This window comes from Solanum lycopersicum, chromosome 12 (genome assembly GCF_036512215.1).
Source record: "Solanum lycopersicum chromosome 12, SLM_r2.1".
Taxonomy (NCBI): Eukaryota; Viridiplantae; Streptophyta; class Magnoliopsida; order Solanales; family Solanaceae; genus Solanum; species Solanum lycopersicum.
This window is the reverse complement of record NC_090811.1, coordinates 3,797,355-3,812,853: the sequence shown is the minus strand read 5'-3', so window position 1 is coordinate 3,812,853 and position 15,499 is coordinate 3,797,355. Positions and strand designations below refer to the sequence as shown.

At 30.6% G+C, this 15,499-nt stretch overlaps 1 protein-coding gene across 1 annotated transcript; it reads left to right on the top strand.

Annotated features, from left to right (window-relative positions):
• The first annotated feature begins 6,942 nt into the window (after positions 1-6,942).
• On the top strand, positions 6,943-13,255 carry LOC101246797 (two-component response regulator ORR24-like). The gene is made up of 6 exons (XM_004251717.5): positions 6,943-7,747; positions 8,802-8,954; positions 9,126-9,518; positions 9,624-9,700; positions 10,257-11,540; positions 12,854-13,255. The coding sequence occupies exons 1-6, from the start codon at positions 7,600-7,602 to the stop codon at positions 12,923-12,925; spliced, it is 2,127 nt and encodes a 708-aa protein (XP_004251765.1). The 5' UTR covers positions 6,943-7,599; the 3' UTR covers positions 12,926-13,255.
• Positions 13,256-15,499: the final 2,244 nt, after the last annotated feature.

Genomic DNA, 15,499 nt, shown 5'->3' with positions numbered 1-15,499 from the left:
ACAAAATTAATAATCGGAGAAAAAACTCGACTTGTGATTTAATTTGATTAATTTGGCATGAAAAAAATCAATCGTTCTAATAGTTGACAGAATGATATGACTTAATAATGAAGTAGTATATTAATTTTAGTCGACTTAGATGAATTTTTTACTAATCATATTGGATCTTTATGATTTTAAAATTACTAAGTAAAGAAATATATATGTGACATGTAAATCATGCCAAACATGTATGATTCATCTTAAATATTTAATTGAATTGTCTAAACCATCGTGATTTCAACACACAAAGGAGAGAAAAATGTGTTTTTAAGTATGACAAGTGAAATTAATGTATTTAAAGAATTATCTTCTCAAATATCACGAGTGAATAAATTTATTTTATATGATTAACATGTTTAATTTTAAATACGCATAACTTTATAGATTATGCTTCCAAATTATATTGAATCATCATGCATAATTATAAAAAAGACCAACTCATATCGCAAAAAAAGTTAAAACTTGAACGTATAAACTGAGTTTGCAAGCAATAAATTTAGGGGCGTTTGGTAGGCTGTATTAAAAGAAATAATCCATTTATTAAATAGGATATAATTTAATACTGTGTTTGGTAGGAATGTGAGCCTATGTATAACTAATACATGGATTAGTTAATACATCTTACATGGTATTATGTGATGTATTACTAATACCTTCCATTTGGAGGTATTAGCTCTAATGCCATGGAACTATTATAGGTAAAGACAAAAATACCCCTCAAATCCTTTTAATATTTTATTTATTTTTTTATTTTATATTTTATATTTTATATTTATACTAATAAAGTTATTTAAATAAATTAGCTTATAAATTTTATTATTTAGTTTTAATTTTTTGTTTCTAAAATATGAATTACTTAATCTATTTGTTATTAATATAAAATATTATAGCCCGGCTAATATGTTAATGTTGATGTATGAATTTAAGAACAATTCATAAGTAAAATATTTTCTCTTAATGAAAGTTCATTAAACATTACACAAGTAGTCTAAAACAAGAGTGTGTGTATATATATATATACACACACATCTCGAGTATAAAAATAGTTTAATTTATTTTTCTATATTTATTTTATATTTTTATTTTATTTTATGATAAAGAGTTTTTTAAAATTTATTGATACAAAACAAAGTTCAATAAATTTTTTCTATAATCATTATAGTTGTGTGACATTTTGAGTTATTAACTCTAATTTATTAAGATGACAATTATTTACTCTCAAATAATTTAAGTGAGAAAATAGTGAACATGACAATAAAAATTTTATTTTCCTAACCAGTTAAAAATGTTATAAAAAATAATATTCTCCGTAAACTATCTACTTTGACTCAATTACATGAAATATAAAATCTCATAATAACTCTAGGGTATAATTGGAAATTTTTTTAAAAAAAAAACTTTTAAACCACGCACAAAATTAGATAAGAAACAATGAACCAAACACTTGATAAAAATAATCTCTGCATTGCTAATTTCTGCATTACTAATCCTTACATTATTCATTTTTGTACCAAACGACCCCTTAATACATGTTTGTCATAAAAAAAATTTACTGTATCATGTTACTTTAATATAATAACTATCTATAAAAAGTGAAATAACACACAAAGCTATATATGAATATAAAAGAATTCGACAATTTACACCTGAAGAATTTTTTGAGTTTCCTTATTAAAGGGGATTTTGTTTGAATCTATCACTTGTACATGTCTACAATAATAAAATAATAACATAAAAAATAAAATGTACTTGTTGAAGTATCAAAAAAGATCATTTCAACTGTCATATAATAAGTCATATTATTATTATATATAAATAAAAAATATAATTTAGAACTAGTCTGTTACAGCTAGTACTAGATTTGAATAAATATTAAACAATTTATTGAGTTTATATTTATTTTTTTCACATGGAACATCCATTAAATTTTGTAAACAAAACTATGTATGATGTTGCATTAATTACATACTAATTTCAGAAAAATAATGGGTTAAAAAGCACATTTTTGGAACGTAATTTTTAAATTTTATTTTTGAAAAACATAACTTATTTATTTATAAGTGCTTACTTAGAAATACAATTTATGATCTGAATTTTAAAAATATAAATTTACTAGTCATATTTCATAAATACGATTTATTATTGTAAATTAAACAACATGTACATATATTTTGCTTAATTTTTAAATTTACTCACCTCTAAAATTTCATATTAAAATTGTAAATATGTATGTCGGACCAAAAAAAAAACGTGTATGAATATTATAGATTAATGTCCATGGTAAAATTGGTTAAATAATAATTTTAACATTGTTTTCACACTATCATTGACAACATACCAAAGTATGTTATAGTGAAGATTTGAATTTTTTTCCTAATAATTACATAATGAGGATTGATTAAGGTAATGTTGATATAATGAATTTGATTCTCAAATTAATTGGTGGCACATGGTTGACCAATATGATATTATTAAATTATTTAATTAATAGTTCATTGTACCATATAGTTTTCTTTAAAAAAAAGTTACTATCTCTAGTGCTTAACCTTTTATGCAACTTTTACTTTGGTTAAATTGGTTAGATAAATATTCATTAAATTAATTTTATTTTCACTAATAACCTCTGGCACAAAATAACAAAAAGTTCTAATTTTATTTAATGATAAATTATTAAACCAAAAAAGGAAAATAATGAATTATAAAGGCTAACTATGAAGTATTTAGCAACACGTTAACAATAAATTTTATAACTTGATAAAATAATTAAAAGAAAACGTTGCGTACGTTTTTTTTTTATATCAACTTTATTCTCTACAACAAAGAAAAATAAAATAATAGTCAATTTAGATAAGATTCAATGTATCTAAAATTTATGCAACATATACAAGTGAATAATTTTATGCCTTTGAAATTTATGAAAATATATCAATAAGACATTTTATATAAAACTTATCGTCATCTTTTACATAATATTATATTTTGTAACCAAAGAAAAAATAAATTAGAACTTATATAGATTTGATCCGAAGGAAAATAAAATTTAAAAAAACAATACAACCAATATCATTGAATGGAAAAATCTAAAACAATTCAAAATAAATCTCAATTAATTCGAATCGATCAGTTAAATAAACATAGATTATAATTTGTGCCTAATTAAATTAACATTTTCAATGAAATTTGAGCACAGAATTAAATTTACTGTTTAAGTAAAAAGATATATGGGAAAATTCATCATTCTTGAATTTGGAAAGCTTATAAAAATAACTTTATATGATTTTTTCGATCATAAAATAAATACACAATCACATTATATTATATTATAAAATTTATTAAATAGAAAAAGTATCAGAAACACCTGAATTTAGCATAAATTATTAGTTTTATTTTTGAATTATTGACAAACTTATAATCACTCCTCTACTTGACTAACTAAACGTAGACACACTCCAGATCTGCCACATAACATGGCAAGTGCTCTCGTTTTCTTGCAGGAGCATTAAGATCTTAATAGAAAGCTGAGAAATGTGTTAAAAATATTGCAAGATTAATAGTATATTTAAATTCAGTTAATTAAGTAAATAAATATTTTTAAAATTATAAATAATTTTAAAATAAAACAAATAATTCACATTAAATTTAAAGATATTTTTAATACTACTCCCCGATCAAATAAAATGGATTATGAGTTAAATAATTGTCAATAAAATTCTTCCAATGTGATCACTGTGCTAACAATGTGTGCGAAAATGGTTGTAGCATTTCCCTCAATATTCAATACTTACAAATTTGATAAACTTATATTTTGTCAAAAAAATATTTTATTACAGTGGCGAATCTAGGAATTTAAGGTTGTGGGTGCTCTAAAGTGAGAATTTAAGATTATGGGTGCTCTAAAGTGAAAATATAAAAAATATGTGTTAACAGTGGATTCGAACCTTGGTACAACAACACTAAAAAAGTCTTAAGTACACATCTAAGAGCCATTGGGCCAACTAAATCATTTATTCATTGGGTGCTCTATGTTAATTTTATACAAATACATATCAATTTCTACATAGATTTATATATATTCCGTAACGAAGTTAATGGGTGCTCGAGCACCCGGTGAATACCATGTGGATCCGCCTCTGTTTAACTGTATGATTTATCAGATGTTGATTTATAAATATACTAATTTGTTAGTCATTCAATAGAATATTGATTGGTTCAACGTTAAATTAGTAATTATCCGATGATTGTATTCAATGACGAAATCAGGAATTTCATGAAGTTCGAAGGGTGTGAAAAAGAAATATCGTTAGTGAGATTCAAAGAGATGATCATTTAAGACTATTTCAATGTATCTAAAATCATGGGCTACAAAATTTTATTCTCTTAAGAGTGTTCAAAATTTGTTATTTAATCACTTCGTATATCATTTTCTTATTAATACAACATTATTTTTCGACGAAAGGTGCCCGATTTATAGGGGTAGCTACAACCCCAATTGTATTCGCTCAATCACAAGTGTTCCCTTTTTTCACTTTAACTCCTGCCAATATATTTAATTTCCCATCAAACAAAATATTTTTTTCAATACTAGTTAAACTATTAATTCTATAATTAAATCAAAATACAAAAAACATGAAATAAATTTTGAGGATGCATGCAATAAGCATTTATTGTACAAATATTCATGTATACAATAATTCGTTATATATATACAGTTGAAGCAAATTGTATAAAATGAAATGTATAAAACAAGAAAGAGAAAGACACTTGGGCAAAGAACTGTATAAAAACGAAGTGTATAAAACGAGTTGTATTATTATAAATGCATAGAACGATTATATACAATTTAAATTTGTATAAAATGAAAAAGAGAGAAAGACAAAAGAGACTTGACAAGGAATACACAATTGAATCGAATTGTATAAAATGAGAAAGAGAGAAATTAGATACAATTTGAAAATTGTATAAAACAAGAAAGAGAGAAAGACAAAAGAAACTGGGCAGGGGAGTATTTTGATTGTATAATTATAAGTGTATAGGACGAAAATATATGTACTTGCATGTGTATATACAATTTTTTTACGCTTTAACAAACAGAAACACAGTTTATACATTTCGCTTCTGTTTGTATAAGTGAGAAAGGCGAGGGTGGCGAGCGAGATTTGAGAGAGTGACAAGCGAGATATGGAAGAGGGGAGAGAGGGGAACAAAAATATATGTATTTATACAATTTACTCTGCTTTATACAATTAGAAACCATTTTTATACACTTGTGTTTGTATAAAAAGTGAGGAAGCGAGCGAGAGATTGGAGGAGAGTGGCGAGCCAGATATTTGGGAGAGAGGCGCCTGACAATTTTTTGCAAACGTTTGCTATGGAGCACAATTAAATCAAACCCTATCTACTCCATTTATTTTAGGTTATTAGTTTGTTATTATATACAATTTTCCCTTTATAGAATTTAAGTATGATAATTCTTAATGGGTCAACTAATTGCTTAATAATTTTTTTTTGAGTAAGCGATAAGTTATTAATTAGCATGAAATTTTAATTTATTCACCAGCCAATAATTCAATAATTCACACCAATAAATTAATTTTACAATTGATTTATGAATTACAGTTTGATTTTGAAAATCTTAATTCTTTTTATCGAAACATCCTATAGAAATTTTTGTTTTTTTACAAAAAGGAAAAAATAGTCAATGATTTATTTTCTTTTGTAGACCCCTATTTCTCATGAAATAATAATGTTGTACTAATTAATGGGGTGGCTACTCATATAATTAATTAATCAATTAATTTATTAATTAACGTGAAGTCAATTTCTTAAAAAGTTTCAAAAAATAAAACCTTAAATCACGCAATTCATAGAAACTAATGAAATGAAAGTTGTAAAACACAACTACAAAAGGAAAAATATCATTAGCATTCAAGTACTAAATCATTATTATTAATTAGAAAATATTTCTTCATGAATTTCCTATTCTATTAAAGTTTTAGTACCTTTTAAGATTATAAAAAAAAAAGTCCTAAAAAATTACTTTAGTGTATAAACCATATATTCTCAAGTCAACCATCTCACTTTTCTATTGTTCTTTAATTGTGTTTTCACTTGGCAATGTTTCTAGATTAGATAAATCCAAGTAAGATCCAAAAAAAAAAAAAAAAAACTTAAGCATGTAACCAATTTAATAAGATTTTTTTTCTTAATTTTTCATCTCTGATTAGATGTCGATTAAATTTAAACTTACGTAACAAAATTTTATAATAAAAATAAAGCGATTTCTAGCAAAAATGTCCAAAGTCTAACTAAATTTCAGTTCACACTGAGAAATCCATCATTAACACCTTGTTTGGATGGTTGTTATTCGTTGTATTATATTGTAATTTAAAAAAAAACATATTCATTTTGATAGTTACTTATTATTTAAAATAATTATCTTATTTTATTTAGTATTACCCGACCTTTCTGCAGTAATTCTACCTATACTATACTTTTCTCGTTTATTTATTATCCAAATTATGTCACGACCGATAACGATACAATCTATCCAAATGTCATATTCATTAAGACAATAAAAATACAATATATTATAGCAAGCTCTATATGTATCGTACTTTTTCTGATAGAATTATCATTCAAACCGTTGACATGTAACATTATGTAACAATATATAATAATACAACCTATCCAAATGTTATATTCATTCAAACAATATAATATACAATACAATACATTATTTACCGAGTGTAAGAGATAAAGTGGTCAAGATTAGTTTGGACACTGAATATCCAATATGGAAGGCTAAGATATCTTGAAATGTGAATAATGTAGATGAAGATGAGTCACATGTGATAACTTCTAAAAAGCCTACAAAAAGCTCAGTTCCAAATAAGCATGCTTCTGGTTCCCATATATGAGTTTTAAAAAAAAGTGAGTGAGGTTGAAAAAAAAAGCTTCACAGAAGACTAAAATATATTTTCACTCAACTGGCAACTGTATAAAACATAATAGCTTTATGTCCATATATAACATAAGCACAAATGGAAAAAAAATCATTTTTTTATTATTACCAATGTCTTTTTGTGATAAGAAGAGAGTATAGGGGGTGGGGGTGGGTAGAAAAAAGCAAAAGACAAACACAGAGAAAAAAGTTGAGGTCTTGATGGTGAAGAAGAGTTTAAGGGGGGGGGTGGGGTTGTGTTGTAATGACTTAAAAAAAGTTGTATGATTTGGTGTATTGTTGAGTTGAAAACCATTCACTCTGTTCTGGCCAATCACCATCATTACTTACTATAACTCCAAGTTCCAATCTTGTCTCTTTTTTTCTTTTTCTTTTATCTCTTTCTTTCTAAAGATCTCTTTTTTTGTTTTGTTTTTCTTCTTCTTGTTCATCAGTTGTTTGATATATTCAGAGTATTATCTTATCTGGGGTTTTCAGAAAGATTCTTGAAAAGTGACCCTTTTGTGATTTTGTGCTAAAGTTGTAATCTTTTTCTTCAGATTCTGTTTGGGTGGTCTTTTTTATCTTGTGGGGTTGTTTAATTTGTGGTTCTTGAAATGACTGTGGAGGAAATTAGAGGAAATATGGGTGGTGAAAGGGAAAACTATGATAATTTTCCAGTTGGTATGAGGGTTCTTGCTGTTGATGATGACCCAATTTGTTTGAAGTTGTTGGATGGACTGCTTAGGAAATGCCAGTATCACGGTATTTATGTTTTTTTTTTCTGTGTTTTTGCTTAAAGATTTCATTTTTTTGGTTTATCAATTTGGACTAGTTGGTAAAGTTTCTGAATTGATTCAGTTTGATGCTATTTGCAATTTCTGCTGTTTGGGAAGTTGTTTTCTGTTCCATTCTGAAAAAAAATCAGAACTTTGTTCTGATTTAGACTTTTATAAGGAGAAGTTTAGATCTTCAACTCCCAGAAAACAAAGGTTTAGAATTTGTTTTTCATAGTTCCAAGATTTTTCATGTTTCTCAATTGCTGTTAATATTGCTTTTCCTCTTCATGCATGGTTCATGTTCCCTTTAAATTGGATTGTTGCTTTTCAACAATGAAAGTCAACAGCTATATATGCTGTGTAATCTCACAAGTGGGGTCGAGGGTAAGTGGACGCATACCGTACTCCAACCTCGTGGACATAGAGAGGCTGTTTCGGGAAGACCCTGTGGTCTTTTCAACCATGGAAGTCATAAATAAAAAAAAGAATCTTGAAGTTCTTTTAATTTGATTTTGGCCTTTTCAACTTGACTGTGTAGTTGAGCTTAAATGGATAGCTCTCTCCGACTTGTTTGGGATTGAGGCGCAGATGTTGTTGTGTACAGCTTACTATGGAGTATAATCAAGTCGAAATTCTCCATTTTGTACTTTTGTTTTGGATAGTCTGGTTTGAAGCCTAGTTTTCTCTCAGATGTTCATGACAGCTTTGGTGGGCGAGTGTGTATGTGCACGCATACGTATGTTAAACTTATATTTTAGCTTATTTAGTATAGTATGGTGATTATATGATGTGAACTTAAATGTATAAGTGAGATTCATATAGCCGACCCCAACTGTTTGGAACTGAGGTGTAGTTTTTGTAGTTGTTCATGACAGCGTTGGAGTTCAACTATGTGTACCATTGTAAATTTATGGGGAGATTCGAAACTTCTAACTTGATTTCCTTCATTTATTTTCGGTTCTTTTCATCTGACTGAAATGTTTTTATTTCCCCAATCAAAATTAACTTGCATTTTCTGAAAATGGTCTGTTGTTTCACAGTTACTACGACGAGTCAGGCAAGATCGGCGTTGAAGATGTTGAGGGAAAACAAAGATAGATTTGACTTGGTGATCAGTGATGTCCACATGCCTGATATGGATGGCTTTAAACTTCTGGAGCTTGTTGGTCTCGAGATGGATCTTCCCGTCATAAGTAAAAATACCTTCATTATCTTAATTGTTTATCTGTCCTTGCTGTTCTTTTCCCTTGGCTGCCGTCAGATAAAATATTGTTGAATCAAGACTTGAAGATCTGTGTTGCTTATATCAAATTAATCCGTTAAAGTTTATTTCGTTTCTTGACCATTGACCTATTCTTGTCCAGTGTTGTCAGCAAACAGTGATAGCAAACTTGTAATGAAGGGAATAACTCACGGTGCTTGTGACTATTTGGTGAAGCCTGTCCGGCTTGAGGAGCTAAAGAATATATGGCAACATGTAATAAGGAGAAAGAAAGTTGAGCCTAAGAAGCAAAACAAGTCTGATGATCAAGACAAGGCTCACCAGGGAGGAGGAGAAGGCGAAAGAGGATCACAGGTTTCAGGTAATGCAGATCAAAACGGGAAGGTTAACAAGAAAAGGAAGGATGAAGAATATGAAAGCGATGAAAATGGAAATGATGATGAAGATCCCGGAACTCAGAAGAAACCTCGTGTAGTTTGGGCTATAGAGCTTCACAAGAAGTTTGTTACAGCAGTTCATCAGTTAGGCCTTGAAAGTGAGTTTTTTTAGCATTGATGTGGTTATCTTAGATTCATCGTCTATTTTTTTATGTTTGTTCCCATATTAATGGACTTATTTCTCAATAATGTTTCTGATGCAGAAGCTGTGCCTAAGAGGATTCTTGATCTGATGAATGTTGAAGGACTTACAAGAGAGAATGTGGCGAGCCATCTCCAGGCATTATTCTCTCTTTGTTCTTAATAATTCCCTATGTTTGCATTTGAGTTCCTTTTCTTTATATTTTACAAAATTAGGAGTTTCGGCTATAGACCTTTTGTGAGATGTGAAAATGGATGAGGTGAATGTTAAAAGAAGGTACCAAGAATAGGAAGAATCATATATCCTTGCTACATCTTAGGAAAAATATAATTCTTGCTATGTTTTCACAAATGTTATTTAGCTCATTCAAACATTTCATGTTTAAATATGCATGTGGATATATAATAAAGGGAAACAATACAAATCTAAAGCTAGATTATTTCCTCCAACATTGTCTTAACGATTACAAAGGTGTTCCAGATCTGTTTTGATATGCTTTTCCTTGAGTCGAGGGTCTATTGGAAACAACCTCTCTACCTCCCAAGATTGGGGTAAGGTCTGCTTGTGGGATCAGGTTTGTTGTTGTTACAAAGGTGTTGCAGGAGTCGTCTGTCCTTCGGCCTTCGTGTCCTCTACTTTTTGGTAAAAGCACAAAGGTCTAAAATTTTAATTCGTCTTTTGTTCTGTGCCACAGAAGTATAGGCTCTTCTTGAAAAGGATCAATGCGGCAGATGCCCAGCAAGCCAACTTGGCTGCCGCTGCATTAGGGGGTAAAGATTCTGCATACATGCGAATGGGTTCACTGGACGGGCTTGGTGGTTTTCGAACGTTGGCTGGATCAGGTAGGTTCGGTCAAGCTAGCTTATCATCATCATATGCATCAGGAGGCATGCTTGGCAGACTAAATAGTCCTTCTGGTGTAAGCCTTCGCAATCTAGCATCTACACCTATTCTCCAACCTAATCATGGTCAAAATATGAGTAATAACTCCCTCAATGCCTTGATGAAATTTAACGCAAATGTTCCACCTGCTAGCCAGAATGCTAATTTTTTCCAAGGGATTCCTGCATCTTTGGAGCTTGATCAACTGCAGCAGAGCAAGTGTGCCACACACATAGGAGAGTTGAATCCTTTGGATGAGTCAGGACTGCATACAGTGGCCAGTACATTCACGAACTCTAGATTGGTTGGTAGCGCAAACAGCTCTATGCCCAATGTATCAAATAATCCTATTTTGCTTCAAGTAAATTCCCAGCAACCACTGACGGGGATGGGATTTGGAAATCAGACTTCTCTCAACGTAGCCTCTTTTAGCTCTGAGGCCTTCAATACTGGTGTAAGTGGTTCTTCCAATTTTCTGGACCATGATAGATATTCTAACGAGAATTGGCAAACTTCTCTCCAGCCTCTGAAGTTCCAGTCAACCTCCTTTCCGTTAAATGAACCTTTCAGCAACAGCCATTTGCCTCAAGACAGAGTACGAGACAATGATACTTCAACTGGCCCTCATTTGCAGAACAATCCTGTTGATTTTTCAACCTCCACCATAGTTTCCGTACCTTTCGAAGCTTCAAGAGGAGAAACACAATGCCGTGAAAGTTTAGGGGCTGCTGTTCAGATTATGAACCAAGCAACCTGCCAACGGTGGCCAGATCAGAACCAACATTATTCCCACAATTCAAACAATATTTTTGGTAACATGAGCTCTCAAGTTTCTAGCAATGGTGGAATGGCCTCTTTAACTCATCCTGTGGACCAAAACAATGATATGTTCTGCACAAGGGTGGAGACTTCTTTGAACTGCATATCAAATGGTAGTTCTTCAATGCACACACACAATCGTGAAAGTGAAAAATTAACTCATGACTCGAGGACAAAAACAAATGAAGACTACCTCTTCCAGACAACAAAGCAACAAGTTGGTTTTCTTCCTCAGGGCTATGGCTCCCTTGATGATCTTATGGGTGAAATGAAACAGGTAAGCGAACTCTTTTGGTCTGTGTCTTATTTATGAAGCTTTTATTCTGAAGTTTAGTCATAGATTCAAACAAGGTATGCACAAGCTGGCCTAAGCACCACACCTTTTTTTTTTAAAAAAGAAGAATTTTGAGACCTGAATAGCAGCTGAGCGTACTACTGTTTTTAAATACTTGACCTGAGTCCGCGGTCTCTGGTGGTGATAGATCAGATAAACTTTCTCGAAGAAAGGATGCTACTTAACTTGGTGGTCTTTTTAGTGTAAATAAATGTTTATAAGTTTTTTTTTTCAAAAATATATTTGTTTATATGACATCGAGAGTGATTTAAGTTATAGCTGTATTACCTTGTGACCAACACCAAAAGAGATCTATAGAGGGTTACAAACCACCCTGCACACTCTCTACCGCCACCACAAAAGAGGAGTAAAAAACACCATTAAATGGCATTGCCGATTGTCTTCTACTCTGGCAACTTGGACTTGGAGCACCTTTTATTGCTAGAGTTACTTATCACTTGAGGAACTTAATGTCTTGGATGTATACTAGTGAGGTTTGTTTACTTCACATATTTATGAGTCAACTTATAGGAATTCTCCATAAAATCGACCTTTAATAATGAAAAGTAACTTAACAAGCTACTAGCAGTTCGAACTGTCTTCTAGGGTGTGCTGTAGAGGCAATTCTGCTCTCATGAGGGAAGACGAAAGCTTTTCTTTTGAACAGAATTATGCTTTAGAGCTTCACTGTGCCTGTCTGAGAAATAGTTTATATGGTCTACCGCTGAAATATGTTTATACTAACAAAAGAAGACGAAAATGAGTTAAAGGTAGGTCTGATCCTAATGTTTCTGTTAGTTTGTACTAATCGATCAATATCAACACCTAATGCATCTATTGCTGCCTTCAACTTTTAAGCTCATTGTTTTATGCATCTCTTTTCAGTTGAATAATTCTATGTTAGATTCAATTTCTTTCTTAGTTAGTCCCCTTTGCTTTTACAAGCACGGATTTTGAATACTCTCAGTTGTTTCTTCTTAAAGATTAATGGTCATTATTATGTCGGTTTGTTGTGGGTTGATTTCTCAAATGGTCACTCGACTCTCAGCTAGTAATCTGTGAAATCAACTCGTTTATTGCTGTCTAACTTTGTTGCTAAAACTCTCAAAAAATGTTGTCACAGCTGTGTTGGATCCTCCAAAATGCAGTTTTGGAAGATCCGACAAGTACTCAGTGACATCTTCGAAGAGTCTGAGCAACATAACTCAGACATTGGCGTGTAAACGTACTAAATGATTTTGTTTGAAAAAATGCAGGATCAAGATGGAGCCATGTTAGACGGAGGAGAATTCGGATTTGATGCTTATTCACTTGGTTCAGGTTTATGAGGTTTTTGTAACTAGCAAGTTAGGAAGGAGAGGATCTAGTGATATAGCAAAATTTTATTTGCTCATTTAAGAGTCTCAACAACATATGCATACTATGCCTTCTTTTTCATTGTTATTTTCCTGTCCAGGAACGGTGTTATCGATCGTAGAAAACTCTTAAACGCTAATTACTTGTTGCTTTTAAAGGGCCGGTTCTGTGAGTTCAACCGAATCATTTGCATTCGTCTTCAACTTTGTATATTTAGGCAGATTCTTTTGAAATGTACTCATATATAGTACAATTTATGAGTTAATATCATGTGAGGTGATGGCTCACGTTAAGATATTAAACTGGTAAGAACAGATATACTTCTCTTTGTTTTAGCCAAAGGGCAGAGAACAGCCCAACTCTTTTATACTAGTTCCCTGCTATCGTAGTTTCCCTATTCTTCGTCTCAATTTATGTGTTATTTTTCGCATTTCAAAATTTAAATAGTCAAATTTAAATTATTTGACACTTGAAAAATAAAAAATGCTACATAAATTGAAATAGGGAGAGTATTTATTTATTTAAAATTGGGTGTCGGGGTAGGGGAAATGGAGAGGAGATGAAATTGAACCTTCACTATCAAAACGAGAGTTCGAATAGCTAACCAACTAGACTACTAAGATTCCGTATCGTAGCTACCTTGGGGACACAAGTGAGAATGGCCTAACTTTATTATTTTTTTATGACGAGGAAAATCCGTAGCCACTATCCTTATGGATGCACACAGGGTAAATTCCGCTGCAATAACTCGTAAACCACACAGGAGAGGTAACCTGCACTAAGCAAGTCTGATACGACAAGCTCGATCCAAAAAAAGCAAACTCTTACTTTTGTTGGCGAGAGGTTTCGAACTTGAGACCTTCGGAACGGCATAACTTTATACAAAGAGGAAAAAACGTAAAGCAAAATTTATATTTATAAAAAGGGAAGGACAATGTAGTACCGTTTCTTAAAAAAAAGATAGACATTAATTTGGCTTCAACTAATAAACACTTCAAACTCTTTTCACTGTATCTTATGGGCACATAACGTTGATGTGACATAAATATTATAAGTACGGAAAAGGGTCTAAAATACTCTCAAAGTATTGGAAATGACACAAAATAACCCTTCATCCACCTATTGACTCCAAAATATCCTTCACACCCACCTATTGGTCCAAAATACCCTTGTCATCCACCTTTTGGTTCAAAACTGACCACTTATTTAACGGTTTTATATTTAAACTATTTAAATATTTTTTTAAATACGTGGCGTTCAACTATTTGTTATAATTTAACTTATTAGTATAATTTATAAATCAATCCACTACCCATCCATTACTAATTAAACCCTCCAAATTAATAAATCACTCACATAATTAATGCAACAATAGAAAAACTACTGCCAATTGAGTGTTTTTAAAAAAAATTGAGACGAAAATATCTATAGAAGTAAATTATCATATATTCAAGTGTCTAAATAAAAATTACCGATAAACTTAAAAGTCTGACTATGTTCATCTTAATTATTTTTACGTCCCAATTATGTGATGTTACTTCATAGGTAACTTTTTTTCAAAATAATATATTAAAAGTTTTAAAACAAATCATAAATATTTATAAAATTATATTTTAAAAAAGTGCATGAATTAATTCGGGATGTACTACTTCTTTACCTTTAATCATAAATTTCTAATTCAATCTTGAAAGAGAATCAAATTGAAAGTGTCCTCCTTAATAAGCGGCTCAACATAAATTTAATTGGGGCTTCGATTCGGACTCGAATAATTTTGGATGTCATTTTCATTAATCTATAATTTCATCGTGTTTTAGTAGTGTTTATGACGATTTTGATATTATAGTTGGATTATTAATTGGGTGGAATTTAGTTAGTAATGGGTGGGTAGTGGGTTGGTTTATAAATAATACAAATAAATTAAATTATAACAAATAGTTGAACATCAAGTATTTTAAAAATATTTAAATAGTTTAAATTTAAAATCATCAAATAAGTGGTCAATTTTGAACTCAAAGGTGGATGACAGGGGTATTTTGGAGCCAATAGGTGGATGAAAAGGGCATTTTGGAGCCAATAGGTGGATGAGGGGTAATTTTATACCATTTTCAATACTTTCAGGGTATTTTAGACCCTTTTCCGTTATAGGTATGTAGATGATTATTTTTTAAGTTTTGGAGAGTTCAACTAACACAATGAAACGGCTTTAGGTGTTTTTAGAGGTTAGTTGCCAATTGAAGTCAAAGTTCAAGTGTTTATTTTATGTATTATGCCAAAAAATTATTACAAATACGTGATGTTCGTATTTGTCATACTATTTTTGTTGCTTATTTTTTGTGCTCCATTTATCGCATTATTATTTGATTATTGTTATTGCTGCTTGTTTTTTATCCTTCTAAATACTATCTTATGTTTTTCCTGCTATTTGTTATGTCCTCTTTCCTTGTGTTTTCTCTTTGATGTACATTACTCGAGTCCAGAGTTTTTCCAAAACAATTCTAAGATCTTTACCTCCACATGGTAAGAACATGAAATACTTCATAATTTAT

Excerpts from the sequence above, each read along its gene's own strand:
- LOC101246797 (XM_004251717.5), top strand. The coding sequence starts at position 7,600 with ATGACTGTGGAGGAAATTAGAGGAAATATGGGTGGTGAAAGGGAAAAC. Across the intron at positions 7,748-8,801 it reads TAGGAAATGCCAGTATCACG|TTACTACGACGAGTCAGGCA; the intron begins GTATTTATGTTT and ends GTTGTTTCACAG. Across the intron at positions 8,955-9,125 it reads GATGGATCTTCCCGTCATAA|TGTTGTCAGCAAACAGTGAT; the intron begins GTAAAAATACCT and ends ATTCTTGTCCAG.